General features: G+C 45.2%; 1 protein-coding gene across 2 annotated transcripts in view; it reads left to right on the top strand.

The window, feature by feature from the left end:
* The window catches only part of LOC117388029 (receptor-type tyrosine-protein phosphatase mu-like), a 107,901-nt gene that overhangs the window by 42,899 nt on the left and 37,656 nt on the right, over positions 1–27,346 (top strand). For both annotated transcript variants that reach the window (XM_055230174.1, XM_055230173.1), the window contains exons 6-17: positions 673–788; positions 1,049–1,223; positions 3,933–4,045; positions 5,547–5,727; positions 15,669–15,822; positions 16,838–17,013; positions 18,000–18,109; positions 18,237–18,438; positions 19,435–19,537; positions 25,217–25,398; positions 25,663–25,757; positions 26,552–26,588. In XM_055230174.1, coding sequence (XP_055086149.1) covers positions 673–788; positions 1,049–1,223; positions 3,933–4,045; positions 5,547–5,727; positions 15,669–15,822; positions 16,838–17,013; positions 18,000–18,109; positions 18,237–18,438; positions 19,435–19,537; positions 25,217–25,398; positions 25,663–25,757; positions 26,552–26,588 — 1,644 coding nt within the window. The remainder of the gene's footprint in view (positions 1–672; positions 789–1,048; positions 1,224–3,932; positions 4,046–5,546; positions 5,728–15,668; positions 15,823–16,837; positions 17,014–17,999; positions 18,110–18,236; positions 18,439–19,434; positions 19,538–25,216; positions 25,399–25,662; positions 25,758–26,551; positions 26,589–27,346) is intronic.

The following is a 27,346-nucleotide window of genomic DNA, read 5'->3' as shown; positions in this document are numbered from 1 at the left end:
AATTGGATAACGAGGTTTGTAATCTGCGCTCTAATTGGATAAAAAGGTTTGTTTTGATTGAATTGGCCGAAGGTCAGAGTTTCAGTCAGAAGGACGCGCTTAAAACTCACAGAAATCACACTGGACCATGAGAGAACTGAACCAGGACTAAAGCAGGTCTAAACCAGGACCTAACCAGAACCCAACCAGGACTAAAGCAGACCTAAATCAGGACTGAATTAGGACTAAAGCAGGTCTAAACCAGGACTGAACCAGGGTTGAACCAGGAAGAAATTAGGGCTAAACCAGGACTAAACCAGGACTGAACCAGAGCTAAACCAGGACTGAACCAGGTCTAAACCAGGACTAAACCAGGACTGAACCAGAACTAAACCAAGACTGAACCAGAACTAAACCAGAACTGAACCAGGACTAATCCAGGACTAAACTAGGACTGAACCAGGATTAAAGTAGGACTGAACTATTTTAGGGCTAAACCAGGACTAAATGTAGATGTCGGGTGACATGAGAGTTTGAATTCCTCTCTCCCCTCATCATACTGTTGTGGTGTCCTTGGGCCCGACACTTCTGCTCCTTGTATATAGTTTATGTGTTTGTTTGTGCCTCATTTTACTCCTCATGTGTTGTTTTGTGTTGTTGTTGTTTACTGTCATGTTGTTTGTTTATTTGCAGTGGGCACACCTCACTTTCTGCACATTAAAGGAGTGGAGGTGAACGCAGGACAAACCGCCACGTTTCAGTGTACAGTCAACGGGAGACCCCAGCCCCAAGTACAGCTCTATCTGCAGGTAAAAGTACTACTACTACTACTACTACTACTACTACTACTACTACTACTACTATTACTGCTACTACAGCCCCAAGTACAGCTCTATCTGCAGGTAAAGCTGCTGCTGTGTGCCAGTGGTGCAGATGGGCAGCCTTGGTGCTGTCAGTCTGTCCCGGGGCAGTGTGTGGAGTGAGTCCACAGTGTGCAGCTTTGACAGGAGCAGTACAGTGATACGCCGGTATTATTATTAACCACAGTCTTTCTGCTCTTTCTCTCCAGGGCTCTGGGGGGCGCTGGGCCTCTGCATCTCAGATTAAACCGATAAATTCTCGGCGATTTTTGGCGAGTTTCGACGTCTTGAACACGACTAAAGCAGACTCCGGGACGTATCGCTGCCTCGGCCAATCAGAGCGGGGTGTGGGCGTATCCTCCTACGCCGAACTCACCGTCAAACGTGAGGCACTTTTATTATTATTTCAAATCAAAACATCCACAGAATCTGCTCTCACAGGTGTAAATGGTTTTATACAGAGAGCTTTGGGCGCTCACCTTTAAAGTACATCAGTTGCTTTGGAAAGGTAGAATAGGACCTTATTATTTCACTGTACTTTTGACTCTATATTCCTCTCATTTCTGTTTGGTCTGTTCACATTTTGAACATACTTTAAAATGATTCTATTCACTTTCAAACAAACATAAAATGGAGCTTGTCCTGAAGTTTTACAAACCTTAGACTTTTCTGTCCCGGTCTGTGGCTCTCCAAAGCCCTCCAGAGTGTGTGCTCCGGGCCCCTGCTTCTGTGGCGCAGGCCCACACCTTTGGTCATTTCAGGTTTGTGTTCTCAGAGCATTCCTGGAGATGTCTGGGGATTTTTAAATATTTCTGTGGCGGTGTTTTGGCGATTGGGGCCAGCGGGTGAGAGGAGGAGGAGACTGTCTCTGATGAAAAGAGTTTCAGTTTAACAAACCTCAACATCAGCCTCGTTAGGAACCAACTCAGAGCTCCTAACGAAGGAGGGAGGAGACAAGGTAGTAGGAGACAAGGAGAGAGGAGATGAGTGAAGAGAGAGGAGATGAGGAGAGGGGATGAGGAGAGAAGAGAGGAGGAGAGAAGAGAGGAGGCGAGGAGAGAGGAGACAAGGAGAAACGAGACAAGGAAAGAGGAGACGAGGAGAAAGGATAGGAGACGACAAGAGAGGAAGTAGACAAGGAGGTAGGAGACAAAGAGGAAGGAGATGAGGAGGTAGGAGAGGAGACCAGGAAGGAGGAGAGAAGGAGAGACCAGAGGAGTGGAGAGACAAAGAGTGAGGAGGTGAGGAAGAAGGGACTAAACCAGGACTGTGCGTGCGTGTGTGCATGTATGTGTGTGTGTGCGTGCATGTGTGTGTCGGGGTGTGTGGGTATGTGTATGCGTGTGTCTGTGCGTGTGTGTGTCTGTGCGTGTGTGTCTGGGTGTGTGTCTGCGTTTGTGTGTGCGCGTGTGTGTCTGTGTGGGGGTGAATATGTGTGTGTGTGTGTGTAAACCGTTTGTAGTGTGAGACGTTGGCGTGCTGGTTTTTAATGAGGTGTTTGTGGAGTAGTGATTCATCTTCACTCAGAGAGGATCTGTGTCTGAGACTCTGAGGCTCAGGCTCCAAACTCAACGATTAACACTTTTGTCCCACATGAAATACTTCATGTAAAATAGAAAATATAATGAGACAGAAAACTGACTCCAGCTCCGTCTGAGAGAAAGACACCACTCTACTCTCACCCCCAACTGAAACATGGAACAACCCTCCAGGATCCGGGTTCAGTCCTGGTTCAGTCCTGGTTCAGTCCTGGTTCAGTCCCGGTTCAGTCCCGGTTCAGTCCCGGTTCAGTCCCAGTTCAGTCCCGGTTCAGTCCCGGTTCAGTCCTGGTTCTCACAGTGGTACAGTGCAGCAGGTGTTTGGGGAGATAGTTATTGATCGTTGATTGATCGGTGAAAACAGAACGAGCCTGAGATTAAACTCATCAATATTCAGCTGCAAGACTCCTCACGTTTACACAGATTACACAGATTACACTGTTTACACTGTTTACTCAGGTCTACACACACTGAGGAATGGAGGACGGAGCACAGGGACACAAGCCTGCTTTAGTCCTGCTTTAGTCCTGCTTTAGTCCTGCTTTAGTCCTGCTTTAGTCCTGCTTTAGTCCTGCTTTAGTCCGGGTTTAGTCCTGGTCTAGTCCGGGTTTAGTCCTGGTCTAGTCTTGATTCAGTCTGGGTTTAGTCATTGTTCAGTCGTGGTTTAGTCCTGTTTTAGTCCTGGTTTAATCTTGGTTCAGTCTTGGTTTAGTCCTGGTTTAGTCCTGGTTTAGACCTGGTTTAGTCCTGGTTTTTGTCTTGTTTTCGTCCTGGTTTAGTCCTGGTTTAGACCTGGTTTAGTCCTGGTTTTTGTCTTGTTTTAGTCCTGGTTTAGTCCTGGTTTAGTCTTGTTTTAGTCCTGGTTTAGTCCTGGTTAAGTCCTGGTTTAGTCCTTGTTTAGTCTTGGTTTAGTCCTGGTTTAGTCCTGGTTAAGTCCTGGTTTAGTCTTGGTTTAGTCCTGGTTTAGTCCTGGTTTAGACCTGGTTTAGTGCTGCTTTAGTCCTGCTTTAGTCTGGGTTTAGTCCTGGTCTAGTCTTGATTCAGTCTGGGTTTAGTCCTGGTTAAGTCCTGGTTAAGTCCTGGTTTAGTCCTGGTTTAGTCTTGGTTTAGTCCTGGTTAAGTCCTGGTTTAGTCCTGGTTCAGACCCAGTCTTCGATCTGGGTCAGATCTGGGTCAGGGTGTGGGAGGAGGAATTGGAGCAGAGCCGCTGGGGATTGTGGGTAATGGGATAACGGTGCGCTGTGATTGGCTGAAGGTCACGAATATTAATTAACTCTGTAATACCCCTGAAGGCCACCAGGGGAGTTCACTGTGAGGAGCTCCTGTTTTTTTATTGTATTTAGTTTCATCTTAAAGTGCACGTGACAGGTTCATGTTTGTCTCATTCTGACCTGATGTGGTGGAAAACAGGTGAGATAAAAGTATAAAAATACAGGAAGTACAGACAGGTTCCGTACAAGGAAGGCATTTTATTATGGTTGCTAGGTGACAGTTATTACCTCTGCTGCTGTTGGTTTATTTTCCTGATTTGCCTTTGGTCCCTTTTGCCCCTCAGAGCCGCCCGTACCCATCGCACCCCCTCAGCTCACGGCCGTCGGCGCCACCTACCTGTGGATCCAGCTCAACGCCAACTCCATCAACGGAGACGGGCCGATCATAGAGAGGGAGGTGAGTACTGCAAATATACTGCAAATACTACACACTACTACACACTACTGCAGTACACATAAAAGAGTATGAGGGGGGAATGACCAGTTATAGTCTGAGGCGAGTACTAGAGAGGTCCCGGTCCAGTTATAGTCTGAGGCGAGTACTAGAGAGGTCCCGGTCCAGTTATAGTCTGAGGCGAGTACTAGAGAGGTCCCGGTCCAGTTATAGTCTGAGGCGAGTACTAGAGAGGTCCCGGTCCATTTATAGTCTGAGGCGAGTACTAGGGAGGTCCCGGTCCAGTTATAGTCTGAAGGGAGTACTAGAGAGGTCCCGGTCCAGTTATAGTCTGAGGCGAGTACTAGAGAGGTCCCGGTCCAGTTATAGTCTGAGGGGAGTACTAGAGAAGTGTATGTGTGTTTGTGTGTTTACTATGTGTGTTTGTGTGTTTACTATGTGTGTTTGTGTGTTTACTATGTGTGTTTGTGTGTTTACTATGTCTGTTTGTGTCTTTACTATGTGTGTTTGTGTGTTTACTATGTCCGTGAGAGTCGGGACAAAGTAGGTTTTGAAAATAAAATATTTTCAAAATCATTCTACACTTCTGAGAGTTCTATATCTCTGTAAAATTAAATGATAAAATCTAAATAAGAATATTTTTTCGACTAATGTTCAAATTATTTTCTGCATTTAAATTGTCAACTCCGTCAGACACAAGAACACATACACAAATACACAAAAACACACACAAACACAAAACCACACAAAACCACACAAAAAACACATACAAAAACACACAAATACACAGAAACACACACATACAAACACAAAAACACACTCAAACACAAAAACACACACACACAAAAACACAAACACACAAAAACACATAAAAACACACACACACACAAACACAAAAACACAAAAAACACAAGCACACGAAAACACACACAAACACAAAACACACAAACACACACACACACACCCCAACACACACAAAACATAGACAAACACACAAAAACACACACACATACACACCCCTACACACCCCTACACCCACACACCCCCACATTCACACACATACACACACACACATACACACACACAAAAACACACACAAAACATAGACAAAAACACATACAAAAACAGAAAAATACACACAAAAAAACACACTCACATACATACAAAACCACACACAAACACACAAAAGCAGTTCCTCCAGTAGCTTTTCTTCTTTTCTTCTTTTCTTCTTTCTTCTCTTGTTGATTTTACAGATTTGGCTGTGAGAGTGTTTGGAGTGTGTCACATGATGTGTGTACATAATATAAGTGATCATTTATCGTGCCATTTCAGGAGGTGAATAATGTGATATTCTTTTGCATGAGACATTTTTGTTAAAAAACAGGAGATGAAATGTTTCAACTGTGTCAGCCTAAAATGTCACCTCCATCACACATCCAGCTTGGCTTTATAAATGATGTTATTTATTCTGTATGAATGTGTTTATTTGATGTTTATTTCTCAGGTTCAGTACAGCACAGTGGGCGGCTCGCTCATTGACACTACTCCTGTGGACAAACCCACTCATAAAATTGGACACTTGGACCCCGACACAGAGTACGAGATCTCTGTGCTCCTCACACGACCACTAGAGGGCGGCACAGGGAGCCCGGGACCCGCCCTCAGGGCCAGGACCAAGTGTGCAGGTGAGTCCTGGCCAATCAGAGCGCCCCAAACACTCACCTGAACCAATCACAGAGCAGAGATACAACACTACACTCAAACAGGGCGGGGCCACATGTGCAGGTAAGAGCCAATCAGAGGAGAGCAAGGCACTAATGTGGGCCAATCACAGGGCAGAGACACAAGTGTATGGCCCAGTATATAGAGATGTGATGGAGTTTGATTCTGTGTCACTCAATGAAAATAAAAGCAGAGTGACAGAGTCTGAGCATCAGACGAGGAGAGAACCTCTCTGCTCTCTACTTGTCTCCTCTCTCCTTGTCTCCTCGCCTCCTATCTGCTCTCTCCTTGTCTCCTCGTCTCCTCTCTCCTAGTCTCCTTGCCTCCTCTCTCCTAGTCTTCTTGTCTCCTCTCTCCTTGTCTCCTCGTCTCCTCTTCTCTCTACACTCTTCCCTCTGCTTTTTCCTCTTTGCTCATCTCCTCGTTTCCTCTCTGCTCTCTCCTCATTTCCTCGTCTTCTCTCTCCTTGTCTCCTCTCTGCTTTCTCCTCGTCTCCTCGTCTTCTCTCTCCTCATCTCCTCTCTGCTCTCTCCTTGTCTCCTCATCTCCTCGTTTCCTCTCTGCTCTCTCCTCGTCTCCTTATCTCCTCGTTTCCTCTCTGCTCTCTCCTCATCTCCTCGTCTTCTCTCTCCTCGTCTCCTCTCTGCTCTCTCCTCATTTCCCCGTCTTCTCTCTACTCGTCTCCTCTCTGCTTTCTCCTCGTCTCCTCGTCTTCTCTCTCCTCATCTCCTCATTTCCTCTCTGCTCTCTCCTTGTCTCCTCATCTCCTCGTTTCCTCTCTGCTCATCTCCTCGTTTCCTCTCTGCTCTCTCCTCATGTCCTCGTCTTCTCTCTCCTCATCTCCTCTCTGCTCTCTCCTCGTCTCCTCGTTTCCTCTCTGCTCTCTCCTCGTCTCCTCGTCTCCTCATCTCCTCGTCTCCTCTCTGCTCTCTCCTCTTCTCCTCCTCTCCTCGTCTCCTCTCTGCTCTCTCCTCGTCTTCTCTCTCCTCATCTCCTCTCTGCTCTCTCCTTGTTTCCTCGTCTTCTCTCTCCTTGTCTCCTGGTCTCCTCTCTGCTCTCTCCTTGTCTCCTTGTCTTCTCTCTGCTCGTCTCCTCCTCTCCTCTCTGCTCGTCTCCTCTCTGCTCTCTCTTCGTCTTCTCTCTCCTCATCTTCTCGTCTCCTCTTTGCTCTCTCCTCGTCTCCTCTCTGCTCTCTCCTCGTCTCCTTTCTGCTCTCTCCTTGTCTTCTCTCTGCTCGTCTCCTTGTCTCCTCTCTGCTCTCTCCTTGTCTCCTTGTTTTCTCTCTCGTCGTCTCCTTGTCTCCTTGTCTCCTCGTCTTCTCTCTGCTCTCTCCTCATCTCCTCGTCTTCTCTCTCCTTGTCTCCTTGTTTTCTCTCTCCTCATCTCCTCTCTGCTCTCTCCTCGTCTCCTTGTCTTCTCTCTCCTTGTCTCATCTCTGCACTCTCGTCTCTGCTCTTTCCTCTTTGCTCGTCTCTCTGTCTCCTCTCTGCTCTGTCTTCGTTTCCTTGTGTCCTCGTCTCCTCGCTCCTTTCTGCTCTCTCCTCATCTCCTCTCTGCTCTCTTCTCTCTCCATGTCTCCTCCTTCCTCGCCTCCTCCGCTCCTCTCTTCTTGCTTCTTTGCCTCCTTGCCTCCTTGCTTCCTTGCCTGTGTATATTATTTGTTGTTGTTAGCGTTAGCTCCGTCGGGGGTTAATGCTGCAGTCATTAGCGTTGGCGACGTTAGCGCTCGGCTAATTACAAAATAATGGAACGCATCAAGCACTTTACCACCGGGAACAAGGAGCTAATGAGGAGACGAGAAGACGAGGAGGGAGGAGAGGAGACGAGGAGACGAGGAGACGAGGAGATGAGGAGAGGAGACCAGGGAACAAGGAGCAGATGAGGAGAGGAGGAGTGAGGAGAGGAGACTATGAGAGAGGAGACAAGGAGAAAGGAGAGGGGATGAGGAGAGGAGACTACGAGAGAGGAGACAAGGAGAGAGGAGAGGGGATGAGGAGAGGAGGAGAGGAGACTACGAGAGAGGAGACAAGGAGAGAGGAGAGGGGATGAGGAGAGGAGGAGAGGAGACTACGAGAGAGGAGACAAGGAGGGAGGAGAGGGGATCAAGAGAGGAGGAGAGTACACCAGGGAACAAGAAGCTGATGAGGAGATGAGGAGAGGAGGAGGGAGGAGAGGAGACAAGGAGAGGGGATGAGGAGAGGAGGAGAGGAGACTATGAGAGAGGAGACAAGGAGAGAGGAGAGGGGATGGGGAGAGGAGACTACGAGAGAGGAGACAAGGAGAGAGGAGAGGGGATCAAGAGAGGAGGAGAGTACACCAGGGAACAAGAAGCTGATGAGGAGATGAGGAGAGGAGGAGGGAGGAGAGGAGATGAGGAGACAAGGAGAGGATGAGAGGAGACTAGGGAACAAGGAGCTGATGAGGAGAGTAGCAGGGAGGAGAGGAGACTAGGAGAGAGGAGAGGATGAAAGGAGATCAGGGAACAAGGAGCTGCTGAGAAGAGGAGGAGTGAGGTGAGGAGGGAGGAAAGAAGGGGAGAGGACACAAGGAGAGGAGGAGAGGACACCAGGGAACAAGGAGCTGATGAGGAGACAAAGACTGGAGGAGATGAGGAAGGATTAGATGAGGAGATGAGGAGAGATGAGACAATAGAGAAGAGACAGGATGCGAGGACAGAGGGGACAAGGACAGAGGGAACAAGGAGGAGATGAGGAAGGAAAAAAGGAAGGAGGAGGAGACAAGGTGGCAGGGAGCTAATGATGAAAGGAGACGAGGAGAAGAGGAAGGAAGCAGGCAATGGAACAAGGAGGAGGAGGAGAGAGGAAGGAGTGAAGAGGAGCAGTTGTAGAGACAGAAATAAAGAGGACTGCAGAGAAGGAAGGAGGAGAGGAGATGACGATCTAGAGGCTAGGAGTTAGGGGTAGTGTCTAGGAGGCAGCAGAGGGAGCAGGTGTTGTTGATGGAATGTAATCGTTGCTGAGTTGCTCTGAGGCAAAACATTAAAATAAATCTGAAAAACATGAGACTAATAAGACCTGGTCGAGACCTGGTTTAGACCTGATTTAGACCTGGTTTAGTCCTAGTTTAGACCTGGTTTAGACCTGGTTTAGTCCTGGTTTAGACCTAGTTTACTCCTGGTTTAGTCTTCATTTAGCCCTGGTTTAGATCCAGTTTAGACTTGGTTTGGACGTCATTTAGTCCTGATTTAAACCTGGTTTAGACCCGGTTTAGATCTGGTTTTGGGCCTGGTTTGGACCTGGTTTGGACCTGGTTTAGACTTGGTTTATTCCTGGTTTAGACCTGGTTTAGACCGGGTTTAGATCTGGTTTGGACCTGGTTTAGACTTGGTTTATTCCTGGTTTAGACCCGGTTTAGATCTAGTTTTGGGCCTGGTTTCGTCCTGGTTTAGACCTGGTTTAGACCTGGTTTAGACCTGGTTTGGGCCTGGTTTAGACCTGGATTAGTCCTGGTTTAGATCTGGGTTACTTTGCTGTGAGCAGAGGAGGATGTTTGTCATATTTGTGCCTCTGAAATGAAACGCTGTGAGTTCCATTAAAAATACATGAGTCCTTAATCCTCTGACTCAGAGTTTAACCCGAGAAAATGGAAAAGTCAAACTCCTGTGTCACCTTCAGCGCTGTGGCAGAGTGGTTAGCCTCCTCTCAGTGAGGAGGTTGTGGGTTACACTCTTGATCTATCGAGTGGAGTGTGCATGTGCTCCCTGTGGCAGAGTGGTTATCCTCTCCTCCTCTCGTTAAGGAGGTTGTGGGATCTCTCTGAGTATATTTAGTTTCTTGGGGAAAATAGATGAATAATTGAAGGTGCAGCATTTGTCTGTTGTGTTTCTGTTTAAATTTTAATTTTCAATTATAACTTTATGAGTTTATATAAAAACTAAAGAGTCTCCCTCCTGTGGGACTGTATGTCCTCTGTGCTCAAACACTTAAAGCTCCATAACTGTGTCTGCTCCAATAGAAGACACAAACATGCACCACAACACATCTAAAATATACATTGTATATGGAATGATCCAGGGTTCATTTAATCTCAGGTTATAAACTAGTCAAATTCGGTTGATTTAAGAGGAACTGGGTTTGAAGAGAACATGGTATTGTGAAGTACTGCAGAGTCCTGACAGAGAGGAGCTGTTCCAGACATATAAACACATACATATTTAACACACTGTGGTGTGTGCCGCTCCCGTCCTACAGGGGGCAGAGTGTGAGGTCCATGTACTGCTCTTGCAGTGGCTCTTCTCTGCCTACAGGGGGCAGATGGTCTGGTGCGGTTTCTGTGAGTTTTTGTGGCCCTCGGATGATAAATGTCTCACGGTACAATACTCAATATTCGACTCACGATACAATAATATACGGCTCATGATATGATGATTCTACAGCACATTTCGGGCTGTTGTAGAAACACGGTATGACCAGTCCCACCGCACTAGGTGACTGGGAACCACATTTCACATTTTAAGAAGGCTCCATGCACACGGCCTAACTAATTTTACTATTTCACTATGAACCAATTCAGTTTGTGTCGCTCTAAGCTGTGGAGACACTGTATTGGACGACAGTGGTGAGAGAGGACAAAGTGCCTCCGCCCCTTTAAGAAAAGCTGTGTCGGTGCTAAAGCTAAACACTAGCACGTTCCTTCAGTCACAGGGCTGGAGTCTGGAGCAGACGGGGTTTATCGTGGGTATAAGAGCTTTATGCGTCCCTTACAGGAGGAGTGGCAAACTTGATTGTAAATCCACTCATCGGGCAGCGCTAAAACCACGAGGAGTTTGTCCTCAAGAACTTGTGCTCTGCCCATGGTGATGTTTCCACAAGCTCCTCCCACAGGATCTTAGCACAGGACAGAGTTAACACAATCATATATCCTCATAACTCATCTCTAAAACTAAATTCTACTTTTTCTAACGTGTGCACACATGTGTCTGTCACTCAGGCCTGGCTTTTGTTTAAGATCATTATTTTTCATGTACAACCCCAGTTGCATGTGTTATTGTGGGCCTATTATGGGCCTATTATGGGCCTATGTGCTATACTGCACACGCCACACCACGGTGCTGAGGCACGTGACGTCACCACAGGGGAAACCGCGACAGCTACAGCACATGTGATAATCAATATATCAGTCTCCTCTGCAACTTTGTCTAATCAGCACAACTTTTTTGCAACTAATCAGCCATTATCCGTCTCTGATCTGGCAACACGCTGAGACGTTAATGCAAACAGAAGTGTGAGGTGAGCGTGTGTGGGGTCACCTGCCTCTCCACGGTGCTCCTGCAGAAAGTCTCATTTTATTGTAAATAGATTAAAAAACACTTTAGCAAAAATGGCCCATGAGACAGAAGTTAATGTGAAAAGTCCCCATTTTAGCAATCAAAACAGTGGTCTAGGTCTGGTCTCTGGCCTGGTGTCCGGTCTCTGGTCTCTGTTCTCTTGTCTCTTGTCTCTGGTCTCGGTCTGGTCTCTGGTCTCTGGTCTGGTCTCTGGTCTCTGGTCTCTGGTCTGGTCTCTAGTCTCTGGTCTCTGATCTCTGGTCTGGTCTCTGGTTGGTCTTGGTCTTGGTCTGGTCTCTGGTCTCTGGTCTCTGGTCTCTTGTCTCTTGTCTCTAGTCTCTGGTCTGATCTCTGGTCTTTGGTTGTTCTTGGTCTGGTCTCTGGTCTCTGGTCTCTGGTCTCTGGTCTCTGGTCTCTTGTCTCTTGTCTCTTGTCTCTGGTCTCTGGTCTCTGGTCTCTGGTCTCTTGTCTCTTGTCTCTTGTCTCTTGTCTCTTGTCTCTAGTCTCTAGTCTCTAGTCTCTTGTCTCTTGTCTCTTGTCTCTGGTCTCTGGTCTCTTGTATCTTGTCTCTTGTCTCTGGTCTCTTGTCTCTTGTCTCTTGTCTCTAGTCTCTGGTCTCTGGTCTCTGGTCTCTGGTCTGGTCTCTATTCTCTTGTCTCTGGTCTGGTCTCTTGTCTCTAGTCTCTAGTCTCTAGTCTCTAGTCTCTTGTCTCTTGTCTCTTGTCTCTGGTCTCTGGTCTCTGGTCTCTTGTCTCTTGTCTCTGGTCTCTGGTCTCTGGTCTCTTGTCTCTTGTCTCTGGTCTCTGGTCTCTGGTCTCTTGTCTCTTGTCTCTGGTCTCTGGTCTCTTGTCTCTGGTCTCTGGTCTCTGGTCTCTGGTCTCTTGTCTCTTGTCTCTAGTTGGTCTTGGTCTGGTCTCTTGTCTCTGGTCTCTGGTCTCTTGTCTCTGGTCTCTGGTCTCTGGTCTCTTGTCTCTGGTCTCTGGTCTCTTGTCTCTTGTCTCTGGTCTCTGGTCTCTGGTCTCTGGTCTCTTGTCTCTTGTCTCTTGTCTCTGGTCTCTGGTCTCTTGTCTCTGGTCTCTGGTCTCTTGTCTCTTGTCTCTGGTTGGTCTTGGTCTGGTCTCTGGAGCGGTCTTTTGACAGAGACATTCAGACTACAAAAACACAAACTTTTATCTTTGTTTATTTATTTATTTCGACTGGCGACATCAGACCTGCTGCGTTTATTCATCTGTGAACTCATGAAATATGAACAAGGGATGCTTGTCACTCACACAGAGAGAGAGAAGAGAGGAGGAGGGAGGAGGGAGAGAGGAGAGGAGGAGAGTGGAAGAGGGGAAAAAGCAAAGGGAGGAGAGGAGATGAGACAAAGGAGAGACGGAGGAGAGACAGAGGGGGAGAGACAGACTGGAAGAGACAGATGAGAGACAAAGACAGAGGAGAGACAGAGGAGCGTGCAGTGACAGTGGCTCTGTGGAATGAGTCCTGGTCCCGGTCTCTGGTCTGGACTTGTCCTCAGGCTCGTGCTCGTCTGATTGGTTGGATTCTGGAGTCGTGAGGTCACTGATTGGTCCACGAGTTTGAACATGTTTCTGAGAAAAGCAACACAGAGAGACCACCAAGAGACTTAGACCTCGTTTAGACATGATTTAGACCTGGTTTCATGCCGGTTTAGCTATGATTTTGTCATGGTTCTGTCTTGTTTAGTCTTAGTTTAGTCCTGATTTAGTCCTGGTCTAGTCCCAGTCCTCATGTCATCTCTTCTCTGTTGAAATCAGGAAAAATAAAATGAGAGTCTATAAAAATCATTTTTATTCACACGCTGAGAGTCTGCAGCTGCCCTGAAGAGGCTGCAGGAGAACCAGGACTAAACCAGGACTGAACCAGGACTAAACCAGGACTGAACCAGGACTAAATCAGGACTGAACCAGGATTAAACCAGGACTAAACCAGGACTAAACCAGGACTAAACCAGGACTGAACCAGGACTAAACCAGGACTAAACCAGGACTGAACCAGGACTAAACTAGGACTGAACCAGGACTAAACCAGGACTAAACCAGGACTAAACCAGGACTGAAACAGGAGTAAACCAGGACTGAACCAGGACTAAACCAGGACTGAACCAGGATTAAACCAGGACTAAACCAGGACTGAACCAGGACTAAACCAGGACTAAACCAGAACTGAACCAGGACTAAACCAGGACTAAACCAGGACTAAACCAGGACTAAACCAGGACTGAACCAAGACTAAACCAGGACTGAACCAGGACTGAACCAGGACTAAACCAGGACTGAACCAGGACTAAACCAGGACTAAAACTGGACTAGATCAGGACTAGATCAGAACTGAACCAGGACTAAACCTTGACTAAACTGGGACTAGGTCAGGACTAAGCCTGGACTAGACCAGGACTGAACCAGGACTAGACCAGGACTAGACCAAGACTAGACCAGGACTAGACCAGGACTAGATCAGGACTAAACCAGGATTGAACCAGAATAGAAAGTACAGACACAGAAATGGAGGTTGTTTAAAGTGCTGTAGAGTTGTCACAAAATGTCCGCCGTGTCGTGTGATTCAAGTAAAAGCGTTTAATGGTTTTGTGCCGTAAATAAAAATAGAAACAAACGTTAAAACAGATGGAAATAAAAGTCTTTCTCCGACAGAGCGAAAAATCTGAGGCGCAAAAAGACGACGCTGAAATATTCATCTGTCCAGGTTTAAAAGGAATGAATGACTTTAATGGATGTCACAAACTGAGACTACAACCAGACCAGAGACCAGAGACCAGAGACCAGACCAGAGACCAGACCAGAGACCAGACCAGAGACCAGACCAGAGACCAGACCAGAGACCAGACCAGAGACCAGACCAGAGACCAGACCAGAGACCAGACCAGAGACCAGACCAGAGACCAGACTAGAGACCACAGACCAGAGACCAGACCAGAGACCAGACCAGAGACCAGACCAGAGACCAGAGACCAGAGACCAGAGACCAGAGACCAGAGACCAGAGACCAGACCAGAGACCAGAGACCAGAGACCAGAGACCAGAGACCAGACCAGAGACCAGACCAAAGACCAGACCAGAGACCAGAGACCAGACCAGAAACCAGACCAAAGACCAGACCAGAGACCAGACCAGAGACCAGACCAGAGACCACACCAGAGACCACACCAGAGACCACACCAGAGACCACACCAGAGACCATTGACCAGAGACCAGACTAGAGACCAGACTAGAGACCAGACTAGAGACCAGACCAGAGACCAGACCAGAGACCAGACCAGCACCAAGACCCCCCCTCCACTGCACTCAGAGATAGAGAGACCAGACTTAGGACCTCAGGAGACCTGGACTAAGGACTGGATTGGGGACAGGGTCTTTTAGACCCCCAAACCTGAGTGCCATTATTCCCTCCAGAAATATTATTTATTCATCACTAAATAATGCCACCGTAAGAGCTGCTCCAGACCTGTTTTAGTCCTGGTACAGGACGGTAGGGGTATAAGACGGTGCGGGATACTAGAGGGTGGGGGTATTAGAGGGTTTGGGGTACATCTATGCAGTTATGGAAGCCTGACAATATCTCTAGACTGACACACAAATGTCACACTTAGATCAGGACCGTAGACTGTGTAAAGACATGGACTAAAGGAGTGTGACGTCACCCATAGCTAGTGTTTATAGTGGCTAATCTGGGTCCAGTTCAATATTTGGAATTCTGACCATGAGTATCATAGCAACCAAAGAGCTAGTAAGGGGCGAGGTTGTTGAAAGTAATGCCCTGTCCCTCCTGCACCGCTGGTTTAGCAGAAAGCAGCTGCTTAGCAACGCTGTCTATCCAACCAGCTGCTAATGCTAGCAGGAGCGACCTCTGGAAAGAACGCACCTGACTGTTGTGTAATTAATGTCCATATCTTGATTTAAGGACAAAATAATACAATAAAAACCCAGGATCATGTAGAACAGGTTAATACAAACATTTTAAGACCAAAATGGCGAGCCTGACAGCAGCAGTTACAGAGAGAGGGGCGACTGAGTCCTTCCTGTTTGAAACGTGTTGGCTAGTAGGCTAACTATGCCCATTTATATATATGGTGTACAATCTGGACACCACCAGCCAAAGGAAGACCCTCTGCTGGGACTGGACCTGGAGTAAAGTTTGTGTAATGTTTAAATGAACAGTGCAGCGAATAACAAAAACTGGAGGTTAAGTATGTGGTGGCCATTTTAGTTTTAAACATTCAAGCATACTGGAATGGATGTCACTACTACAACCAGACCAGAGACCAGAGACCATAGACTGGAGACCAGAGACCAAAGACAGAGCAGAGACTCTTGTGTCCCTGCGTGTCCCCTGTCTCCTGTGTGTCTGTACAGCTGAGACATGAATAACTCTAACACATGCCACCACGCACTCCTCAACACATGCTCCAAAACACACTGCATGTTTTAACAAAGGCCCGAACAACTGCCCTGACAGCTGCTCCTGCCCTCTGTCAGCAAGAGGTCAACCCTGTGTGTGTCGGATGCCCTCCCTGTGTCATGTTCTGAATCGTTCCTGTACTAGTTTAAGTTCTTATGTCTCATTTTTGTGTGTTTGGTTCAGACCCGATGCACGGCCCTCGGAGACTACGCTTGGTCGAGGTTCAGTCCAAGGAGGTCACCATTCACTGGGAGCAGTTTGGGTACAACGTCACACGATGCCACTCCTACAACCTGACCCTGCAGTACCACTACAGGCCCACAGGCGGCGCACACAGGTGAGACTTTTCCTCCTGTATTCCTGTGTGTCAGATGCCGTCCCTCCTGTCCCTACATTTACAGTCACAGAGAACTCCGAGTACCCTAAACCTCAGAGACTCTGGGCCCAGTCTATAGCAGGTCAAAGGTCATAGAACAGGAGGCTACGAGGCGTTCAGGGGTGTCGTAAGTTAGCATAAGCATTAAAACTGTGCAGCTATACCACAAAGATAAGCTACATTTACATTTAGGGTGAGTATTTGATTTTCAGACATTGAAAGCAAAACTAAGGAACATTTTTACTTGTTTAAACACATTTGTAAGCCCCAGTGATGTTAAATACCTATATTCGGGTCTTTGAAGCGTCTGTTGGCAGGAACTGCAGGGGGAGCTCTATTGCTGAACGTTACTTAATTCCGCTTTAATGTAGCGGATCAAAACAAAACACGTGCTCAGTGGAGAGGCCATAGTTTAGCTTCTCTGCTGAACAAAGTGAGTGAGTAAGTGTCCAAACACGTCTAAGTCTAATATTTGCCTGTCTGTTTCTTACTCAGTGCACTTGAACGCCTCTCCTGGTCTGCTCCTATTCGGACTGCACTGTTACCTTCCACAGGTTTCAGAGTACACACAGAGTTTACCAGATGTGTTATTGGGATCTGGGAGAATCGAACCACAACACCTCAATCCTAGTTCCCATGTTTACATTAATTTGGAACAACAGCAGGACTAAATAATTTAAAGGTCTTATATGATGCAAAATTGACTCGTGTGAGCTTTAAGTCATGTTCTACTGCTGTTAGCTCCTCAAAAACACACCTGAAGTGTTCTAAATGATTCTAGTGAAGTTGTGTGGAGTTTAAAAACACAGTAGAAACAAAACACAACTCCAGGTCTGTTTGTGATGAGGAAACAACATTAGAACATAGATCATAAAATAGCATAATATGGGACCTTTAACTGTTGTAATGTCAAACTATAACCAGATGAAACACTGATTTGGATCTGTTTTATCGTGTTTTTTCTCTTGTTTCTCAGAGAGGTAGTGAAGGAGGAGGAGCGGGAGCAGCTGGTCTCTGATTCGCTGAGCTCTCTGCCGCAGTACACCCTCCGTAACCTTCCACCGTTCACCAACATCAGCCTAAAACTAGTCCTGAGCAACCCCGAGGGACGCAAGGAGAGTGAAGAGCTGAGGGTGCACACGGACCAGGACGGTATGGATAAAACCCGCTAAAAACACGCTAAAAACATACTAAGAACACACTGAGAACACGTTGTTATTGTTGTGTTGTTTTTGCACCAATATTGTCCAGTAAATTAAATCAATTTATTGACTAAAATGGGAAATTTAACCCATTTCTTTGAACTGATATCGGATCCATTAAAAAATTTCAATATTGGCGTCGATATCCGATACTTGTATCATATCGGTGGACACACGGATCAAGATGGTACACACATCACACACTAAAAATATGTAAAAAAAATGCACTAAGAACACAAAATTCTGCTAAATTCAATTGGAATGCAGTCCATTTATCAAAATATGTGTCCTTAAAGTTTAAACCAAACCTGTTCTGCAAAATTGACTTTTCAGAGCTTTAAACCTGTTATAGTTGTTTCCCCTCTTCCTTGACTCTCTGAAGTTGTATTTTGAGTGATTTGCAAATATTTGAGTCATCATTAATTGCTTATTTTCCAGACCCAATATTACCAATCCACTCTTGTTTTCATTGTCCCACATACATGCCCACTGTTCTGTATTTACTTCCTTCTCCAATTTTAGTTTCTTCATCGGTGATACATGTAGGATTCAGCAGAGTCACATAGTCCTTTTGGAACAAATGGAAAAAAAATCTGTCGCTCGTTAGTGTGATGTGCAGCTATCCACAGGAGGGGCCGACAGCTCTTTGTTCTGATGACTATGACGTTTACGACGACTCCCATAGGTCACCGCAATTTTCTAACGCAGAAGACAGCAGACTTGTTTGTTTTATTAAGTCGTTTTAGATTAATATTATGATTTTAAAATGTGGAAATTATAACATAATGATCCACGAGTGTCATAGATTATAACTATAGAGCACACAAACACAATATGTCTGCTTTGAGCTTTGTGCATTTACCAGTCAGTTAACCTGTGTGACCTCTCTTTGACTGCTGTGCGACCTCTCTTTGACCCCTGTTCTCTGCCTCTCAGTCCCTGGAGCAGTGCCTCTGGACTCCATCGTGGGCAGCAGCTATGAGCAGCACATCAGTCTGAGCTGGAGAGAGCCCACGCACAAGTACGGGATTATACGGCAATATGAGGTACAATACAACTCCCATCATGCACTCCTCTACTTTAACACCTGGAGATACAGGAAGATGGGAGGGCATCTGACATACAGAGACACAGAAGGATAACAAGGCATCTGACACATTTCTGTCATTGCAGATCTCATATAAGGCCCTGAGCTCCTTTGACACCGAGTTTGATCTGACCAATCAGAGTGGGCGTGTGTTCAAATCGGCCAATGAGACAAGCCACCTGTTCACGGGGCTGTTTCCTGGCTCCACCTACTCCTTCACAATAAGAGCCTCCACAATAAAAGGCTTCGGAGCGCCGGCCACAACGCAGGTCACCACCAGGATCTCAGGTAAACCAGGATTAAACTGGGACTAAACTGGGACTAAACACTAAACCGGGACTAAACCAGGATTAAACCAAGACTAAACTGGGACTAAACTGGGACTAAACCAGGACTAAACCAGGACTAAACTGGGACTAAACACTAAACCGGGACTAAACCGGGATTAAACCAAGACTAAACTGGGACTAAACTGGGACTAAACTGGGACTAAACCAGGACTAAACTGAGACTAAACCTGGACTAAACCAGGACTAAACTGGGACTAAACCAGGACTACACCAGGACTAAACTGGGACTAAACTGAGACTAAACCAGGACTAAACCGGGACTAAACCGAAGCTAAACTGGGACAAAACCGGGATTAAACTGGGACTACACCAGAGCTAAATTGGGACTACACTTGGACTAAACTGGGACTAAACCAGGAGTAAACTGAGACTAAACCAGGACTAAACCAGGACTAAACCGGGACTAAACCGGAGCTAAACTGGGACTAAACCGGGACTAAACTGGGACTAAACCGGGACTAAACTGGGACTAAACCGGAATTAAACAGGGACTAAACCGGAGCTAAACCGGAGCTAAACTGAGACTAAACCGGGACTAAACTGGGACTAAACTGGGACTAAACTGGGACTAAACTGGGACTAAACTGGGACTAAACCGGGACTAAACCAGGACTAAACCGGGACTAAACTGGGACTAAACTGGGACTAAACTGGGACTAAACTGGGATTAAACTGGGACTAAATCAGGTCTAAACCGCAACTATAATGGGACTAAAGTGGGTCTAAAATGGGACTAAACCGAGTCTGAACCAGGACTAAACCAGAACTAAACCAGGTGTAACAGGACTACACTCACTTCACTCAGGAGCATTCACATCTGAGAAATACTGAAATCTTAAAAACACAGTATAAGACCCCAGGCACCTGACACACAGGGAGGGCATCTGACACACAGTCTTTTATGCCTGATGTATTGGTTGTGTTATGTGTGCAGCTCCTCAGATGCCGGCGTATGATCAGGAGTCTCCTCTGAACCAGACCGAGTCCACAGTCACAGTCCTGCTGAGACCAGCCCAGAGCAGAGGGGCTCCAGTCAGGTAATACTGCTACTACTGCAAATACTACTACTACAACAAATACTGCTACTGTGAATACTGCTGCTGCTACTACTACTGCTTCTGCTACTTTGGTATTTCTACAGCTCAGAGCAGCGGGGTCCCAGTCAGGTAAATACATAGAGTGTGTAATAGAAGTGGACTAAGTGAGTGTGACGTCAGGCTAGGGGCGAGCGGTTATAGGGGCGGACCTAGAATTCCGACCACAAGTATCATAGCAACCAAAAAGCCAATCAGAAGTGAGGATGTTGAAGGTAATGCCCCTTTCCTTCCCCTCTGCTGGTTTAGTTGGAAGCAGGTGCTGAGAAACGCTGTTAATCAAACCTTTTGCTAACGCTAATGGGAGCAACCTCAGGGAAAGAAGGCGCCTGATTTGTCTGTGATTAATGTTCATATCTTCATATTCACTGACAAAATAGCAAAGTAAAAACCCCAGGATCATGTAAAGCAGGTTAGTATGAACATTTTAAGACCAAAATGACAAGTCAGACAGCAGCAGTTACAGAGAGAGGGGGGCAATGTTTTTTCAGTGAAAAGTGAATTGTAGCCAGAGTCGATGGAGCCAAATCGCATCCATGTTCACTTCCTGTATGGAACGTGATGGCAAGAAATATATGCAGTCTATGAGTAAATACTACAAATACAACTACTGCTGCTGAAGCTGCTACGGCCCAGAGCAGAGTGGCCTCTGTCCTTTACATACTACAAATACTTTGAATACTCTTAGTACTACCGGTATTTTTACTGGGTTGGAAATAAACAAATAGAGACATAGAGAAGTGCTGCTGTCATCTTTTAATGTTCAACGTTTTTCTCATAAAAAGTGAATGGGATCCATGCACTTCAATTATTCACAAGGACAGAGGAGAGGAGGAGAGAGGAGACAAAGAAAGAGGAGAGGACGGGAGAAGAGGAGACCAGGAGAGAGGAGAGGAAGAGAGTGGAGAGGGGAGGAGGGGAGGAGAGGAGGAGAGAGGAGATGGGAGAGGAGGGCAGGAGACAGGAGAGGAGACGAGGGGAGACGAGGAGACGAGGAGACGAGGAGACGAGGAGATGAGGAGATGAGGAGATGAGTACGTGGGAGAGGAGATGTTTTGGTGTTGTGTCTAAATCGCAGGGACATGGTTCAGACATGAACAATTTAGTCACACATCACACCTGAGACTGAACCAGGACTAAACAGGACTAAAACAGGATTAAAACAGGACTAAAACAGGACTAAAGCAGAACTAAACCAGGACTAAAGCAGGACTAAAACAGGACTAAAACAGGATTAAAACAGGACTAAAACAGGACTAAAGCAGAACTAAACCAGGACTAAACTAGGACTAAACCAGGACTAAGCCAGAACTAAAACAGGAGTTAAACAGAACTAAACCAGGACTAAACCAGGGCTAAAACAGGACTAAACCAGGACTAAACCAGGACTAAATCAAAACTAAACCAGGACTAAACCAGAACTAAAACAGGAGTAAAACAGAACTAAACCAGGACTAAACCAGGACTAAAACAGGACTAAAACAGGACTAAAACAGGTCTAAACCAGGACTAAACCAGGACTAAACCAGGACTAAACCAGAACTAAAACAGGAGTAAAACAGAACTAAACCAGGACTAAACCAGGACTAAAACAGGACTAAAACAGGACTAAAACAGGTCTAAACCAGGACTAAACCAGGACTAAACCAGGGGTAAACTAGGACTAAATCAGGACTAAAACAGGACTAAAGCAAAACTAAACCAGGACTAAAACAGGATTAAACCAGGATTAAAATAGAAGGTATTTGTCTGTGTGGGTGCATCTGTGAGAGTGTGTGGATGAGTGGTGATGGTGGTTGGAGGATTATCAGGCACTCTTGCGTCAGTCTGCCCCTGGGCAGCTGTGGCTGCAGAGGCTTATCCACAGGATGAATAAGACATGAGATTAAAGCCTTTTGGAGCCTGTACGCTGTAGAGTGTACACACAAAGTACAGTACTGTGTATGTATGGAACAGTAAATGTGTAGTACAGTCCTATGTACGAGAGTAAATGTGTAGTACAGTGCTGTGTGTGAGAGTAAATGTGTAGTACAGTGCTGTGTGTGAGTGTAAATGTGTAGTACAGTACTGTGTGTTAGAGTAAATGTGTAGTGCAGTACTGTGTATGAGTGTAAATGTGTAGTGCAGTACTGTGTATGAGTGTAAATGTGTAGTGCAGTACTGTGTGTGAGTGTAAATGTGTAGTGCAGTACTGTGTGTGAGTGTAAATGTGTAGTGCAGTACTGTGTGTGAGTGTAAATGTGTAGTGCAGTACTGTGTGTGAGTGTAAATGTGTAGTGCAGTACTGTGTATGAGTGTAAATGTGTAGTGCAGTACTGTGTGTAAGAGTCTAAATTTGCTGTGTGTCCTGTTCTCTCAGATCTGAGCTCTAGGCCACGCAACATTTACTCTACATCTGTCTCTATACAAACATGTGTCTCATTTACATATGAACAAACCTCTGTAGTCCTGCTTTAGTCCTGCTTTAGTTTTACTTTAGTCCTGCTTCATTTCTGGTTTAGTCCTTGTTCAGTCCTATCTTAGTCCTGTTTTCGTCCTGTTTTAGACCTGGTTCTGTCCTGGTTCTGTCCTGCTTTAGATCCGTTTTAGTCCTGTTTCTCCTCTCTGTAGGCCATAATCCTCTTGTGTAGATGTAATCGTCTTTATACCAAACGCTTGCGGCACCCTCGCTCAAACGCAGATCTGACGCGGCTCTTTGTTTTCAGCGTCTCTTCACGTTTTACGGCGACACACAAACTGAATCCAGAAACAAAGATGGCCGCCAGTGCATGGGGGGGCTTTATTTAACAAGGCTTTATTTTAAATGCAAAATATGTTACACACCACAACAGTGAGGACCTGGTTTAGTCCTCCTTTAGTCCTCCTTTAGTCCTCCTTTAGTCCTCCTTTAGTCCTCCTTCAGTCCTCCTTTAGTCCTCCTTTAGTCCTCCTTCAGTCCTACTTTAGTCCTCCTTTAGTCCTCCTTCAGTCCTCCTTTAGTCCTCCTTTAGTCCTCCTTCAGTCCTCCTTTAGTCCTCCTTCAGTCCTCCTTTAGTCCTCCTTTAGTCCTCCTTCAGTCCTCCTTTAGTCCTCCTTTAGTCCTCCTTCAGTCCTCCTTTAGTCCTCCTTTAGTCCTCCTTCAGTCCTCCTTTAGTCCTCCTTTAGTCCTCCTTCAGTCCTCCTTTAGTCCTCCTTTAGTCCTCCTTTAGTCCTCCTTCAGTCCTCCTTTAGTCCTCCTTTAGTCCTGCTTCAGTCCTCCGTTAGTCCTCCTTTAGTCCTCCTTTAGTCCTCCTTCAGTCCACCTTCAGTCCTCCTTTAGTCCTCCTTCAGTCCTCCTTTAGTCCTGCTTTAGTCTTGTTACAGTCCTGGTTTAGACCTGTTATAGACCTGGTCCTGTTTGGTGCTGCTGGCTCACATCTGTTGTGGTTTGAGAGAAAAACATAAAACGTGAAATAAAAATGTTCCTGAAGCATCTCCTCAGAGGAACATCTGTGAGTCCAAATCTGAGACACTTTTATGGTTTTAGAGTTTATCAGACGAGCTGTTAGCGACGCCGTGGTGGACACTGCTGCAATACACTGCTCACAAACAGTACACTGTGCTGGTTCAGTCCTGGTTTAGTCCTGGTTCAGTCCTGATTCAGACCTGGTTCAGTTCCTGATCTAGTCCTGGTTCAGTCCTGGTTCAGTCCCTGATCTAGTCCTGGTTCAGTCCTTGTATGTGTCTGTATTTGCCTGTTGTCTTTATACCCTGATTGTTTCATTAGATGTTTTTTTTCTTCTTCCAGCTCCTTTTCGAGCTTAAATAAGAAAAATATGTGAAATGTGCATTAAGTGAACTGGATACATGTGTTCATTAATCTGCTCAAATAATAAATCAATGAAAATGAATGAAGTCACAATTCAGTCCCTGGTCTGGATCTGGTCTAGGTCTGGGTCTGAGTCAGGTTAGGCTGCTGCATTATTCTGTGTGAGGTCACTTCCTGTTTCCTGTGCGGACAGGAAACACCAGCCGTGGTTTCCTCTGTTTGTTTGGCTTTGTCCTTGTCACTGCACAATCTGCGACATCAGTTTGACTCTCTGCAGATATTTGTGTGTTAGAAGTATTAGATCAATAAAAGATGGAAAGTGTTGTAAAGTTCCAGATTGGGGCTTTAAACCTCTCCGGCATCTCTCACCTCAAAAACAATTTCATTTGTGGAAGCTGCGGTGATGAGAGATGACCTGAAACTCTTCTACTGGAGTTAAGGAACTTCTGTTGTCATTATAGTCATGACAAAGGGTTTATATACATTTTTAAGTACATATTTTCCCAAACTATACGTAAGAAAAAAACATACGTTGCACTGGAGTCGCATTTTTTGAGGAAATTTATTTTACAAAATCCGAGACCAAGAACAAACATTTTATCTTTAAAGGCAAGTTATAAAAATAACAATAAAATATAGAACAACAGGCTGAATATCAGTACAGCACGCTAACCTAACACATTTATATTTATTCAGCCACATGAAGCAAAGACAGAACTGAACACGTGTCTGGTTTGTTAACGTAAGATATTAACAGTTAATCAGATAAATAAAGCAGAAAAAACAAGCAACAAGTTTACTCTGGGTCTCACTCCAAATCACTAAATCCACTGAATTCTTCATCCTCGGTGTCACTTCTGAACAAATCCCAACTAACTGTTCTGTGTGTCTGTTATCAGACTCAGCAGAATATGATTTTGTTTTAGAGGCATTTTTGTTCAGTCTTTCTCAGATTTAAATTATTGTAATATTGAAGTTTTAAATGTTCAATGGTACAGGAGTAGTACATACTGGTACAAGAGCGCCCCCACGAGGTTGTCAGTGTGACAATAAGATGTGAAATTATATATTTTAATAATTTCACATATAAGTCGAATCTGATTATAAGTAACAACCCTGGACAAACTATGAAAAAAGTGTGACTTATAGTTCGGAAAATATGGTAATTTACTTCACAAATACTGTTGATTCTGATACAGTACTGAGCATGTGCAGGAGAGCTCCCCATAGGCACTTAAAGCGGGGGTATTATGCAAAATAGATTTTTTGGAGCTTTCTACCATGGTATAATTTTGTGTATGAGTATTTTAGCTATTTCTCCTGGGCCTTACTTGAACACTCCATAGTTAGCAGTGTGAATCTGTACCTGGCTCCGCCCACAAGCCTACGTCACCCATGCTGCCACACAACAATTCTCCATAAATATACAAAAAATGATTCAAAACTGTACATAGCAACTTAACAAACTGATGTGATGTGCAGCAGTTTCATTAGCGGGATGCACAATGACTGTGTTGTGTCACGCTGAAGGGGGAGAGATTTAGTACAGAGAGCAAAGTGAGGGGAGACTCAGAGCGTCAAAAATAAAAATGAAACATGTTAATACGATGTTTTGGGCAAATATAGCATTTTCAAAACAATAAATGGTATGTAGATCTAAACAGGTTGTGTTACAGTTAATACCCCATAGAAGTGAAATACCCTTTTTTTAGTCAAACACCACACTGCTGCTGATGTGCAGTGTGACCATGTGATATGTCTCTGTCACGTTTGTTTAAATCTGTGTTTACTCTTTTGTTCACTTGTTTCTTCCTCTGTGTCTCTCTCTCTCTCAGTAAGTACCAGGTGGTGGTGGAGGAGGAGCGCCCCCGCAGGCAGAGGAGAGGCAGTGCAGAGATCCTGCGCTGTTACCCGATCCCCATCCACTTCAGTAATGCCTCCTCCCTCAACTCTCAGTACTACTTCAGTGCTGAGCTGAACCGGGCCGAACTGAGCCACAACACACCCTTCTGCATCGGTGAGGAGGTGGAGAGGAGGTGTTTTAGACCGGTTTTAAACCTGGTTTAGACTGGATTTAGACCAGGCTTAGACTGGGGTTAAACCGGGTTTAGACCAGGGTTTAATACTAGTTTAGTTTCAGTTTCAAGCCTGGTTTAGTCCAGGTTTAATCCTGGTTCAGACCTGGTTTAGTACTGGTTTAGTCCTAGTTCAGAACTACTTTAGTCTGGATTGTAGTACCATTAGTACTAGCACTTCACTGACTGCAGTATTTGTACTTTAGGAGATAATCGGACGTATAATGGATACTGGAACGTCCCTCTGCTCCCACACAAGAGCTACGGCATTTACTACCAGGCTGTCAGTACTGCCAATGGGGTAAGTACTAAGAATACTACAAATACTACAAATATTACCAATATTAGTACTGCCAACAGAGGAGTGAGGACTACATCAGGACTACAACAGGACTACATCAGGACTACAACAGGACTACAGCAGAACTATAGGAGGACTACAGGAGGACTACAGCAAGACTACAGGAAGACTACAGCAGAACTACAGCAGGACTACATCAGGACTACAAGAGGACTACATCAGGACTATAACAGGACTACATCAGGACTACAGCAGGGCTACAACAGGACTACAGGAAGACTATGTTAGGACTACAGCAGGACTACAGCAGGACTTTAAGAGGACTTGTGTTTTTTCTCTAAGATAAAAGCTGAAATGTGTTTCTCTAAAACCACAAAACCACAGAAGCTTTTACTCCAAACTCTTTTTAATAAAAGATGTTTTATAGAGACAGAATTTCTCAGGCAAACATGACATCTGACAGAAACACACGAGACATTTAAGACCAGCCAGACTCCAGACCAGGATCTTGGCCTCTCACGATGAGTACTTTATATTGACTCACTGCCCAGTATATGAGAGCTGGAACGATATATTTTGGGGCTCAATATTTACCATGTGTGTTTTTGTTGCAATAATGGGGAGATTTCTGCTACTTTTATGTTATACAGTAAAATCTGAGCTGTAGAGGAAGGAAAAAGTCACTTCCAGGACAAATTTTTGCTTCATTCTGCTATTTATTTATTTCAGCTCAGGCTTTTTACTGATACTGTATTTTAAAAAATGTTTTGTGTAATGTGTATTTTGTTTTCCAGGAGACAAAGATCGACTGTGTGCGAGTGGCCACTAAAGGTGAGTGACTATGTTTAAGGAGAGATCTTTCCTCTTTCCAAAGATTTTTCAGACTGGTTCATAAAGAATTTTTACATTTAAACATAATTATATGCTAGGATGTCATTTAAATACACAAAGTTACTGTACAGTACCACTTCAGGCCCATAGAAAGAGTTGTGTCGAGTACTACTGCTATAACACTACTTTTTCTGTACTAGTGCGTTTACTTCCTGTTACTGCAGTACTCTGGGCCTGAAGTACTCACTGCATGTACCAGTACTTTTACTGCAGTACTCTGGGCCTATAGTACTCACTGTATGTATCAGTACTTTCTTAAAGGTCCCATATTACGCTATTTTCTTATCCAAGGTCTAACGTTGTTTTCTCATCACAAACAGACCTGGAGTTGTGTTTTGTTTCATTCACATGTTTAACACACAAACCTGCAGATTTAGGGTTTAGTTCTTCTCTCAAACAGAAAACACTCTGTTCCACCTTGTGATGTCATGGGGTGATACAGGAAGTGCTCCACTGTGTTTTTGAACTCCATACACATTCATTTGGATAAATTCAGCCCTACAACCTGCAATCTCTACTGAAAATGTAAAAGGTAGCTGTTAGCTTGAAAACTACCACTCCATGACATCACAAGGTGGAACAGAGCATTTTGAGCTTTGGAGATGTAGAGAGACTAATAATAAAGTGCTACTCAAACATGTGTGAATGAAACAAAACACAGCTCCAGGTCTGTGTTTGGGGAGGTAACAGCATTATAA

Source organism: Periophthalmus magnuspinnatus, chromosome 20 (genome assembly GCF_009829125.3).
Source record: "Periophthalmus magnuspinnatus isolate fPerMag1 chromosome 20, fPerMag1.2.pri, whole genome shotgun sequence".
Classification (NCBI taxonomy): Eukaryota; Metazoa; Chordata; class Actinopteri; order Gobiiformes; family Gobiidae; genus Periophthalmus; species Periophthalmus magnuspinnatus.
Note: the sequence above shows the minus strand (reverse complement) of the source record. Positions and strands in the feature narration are given on the sequence as shown.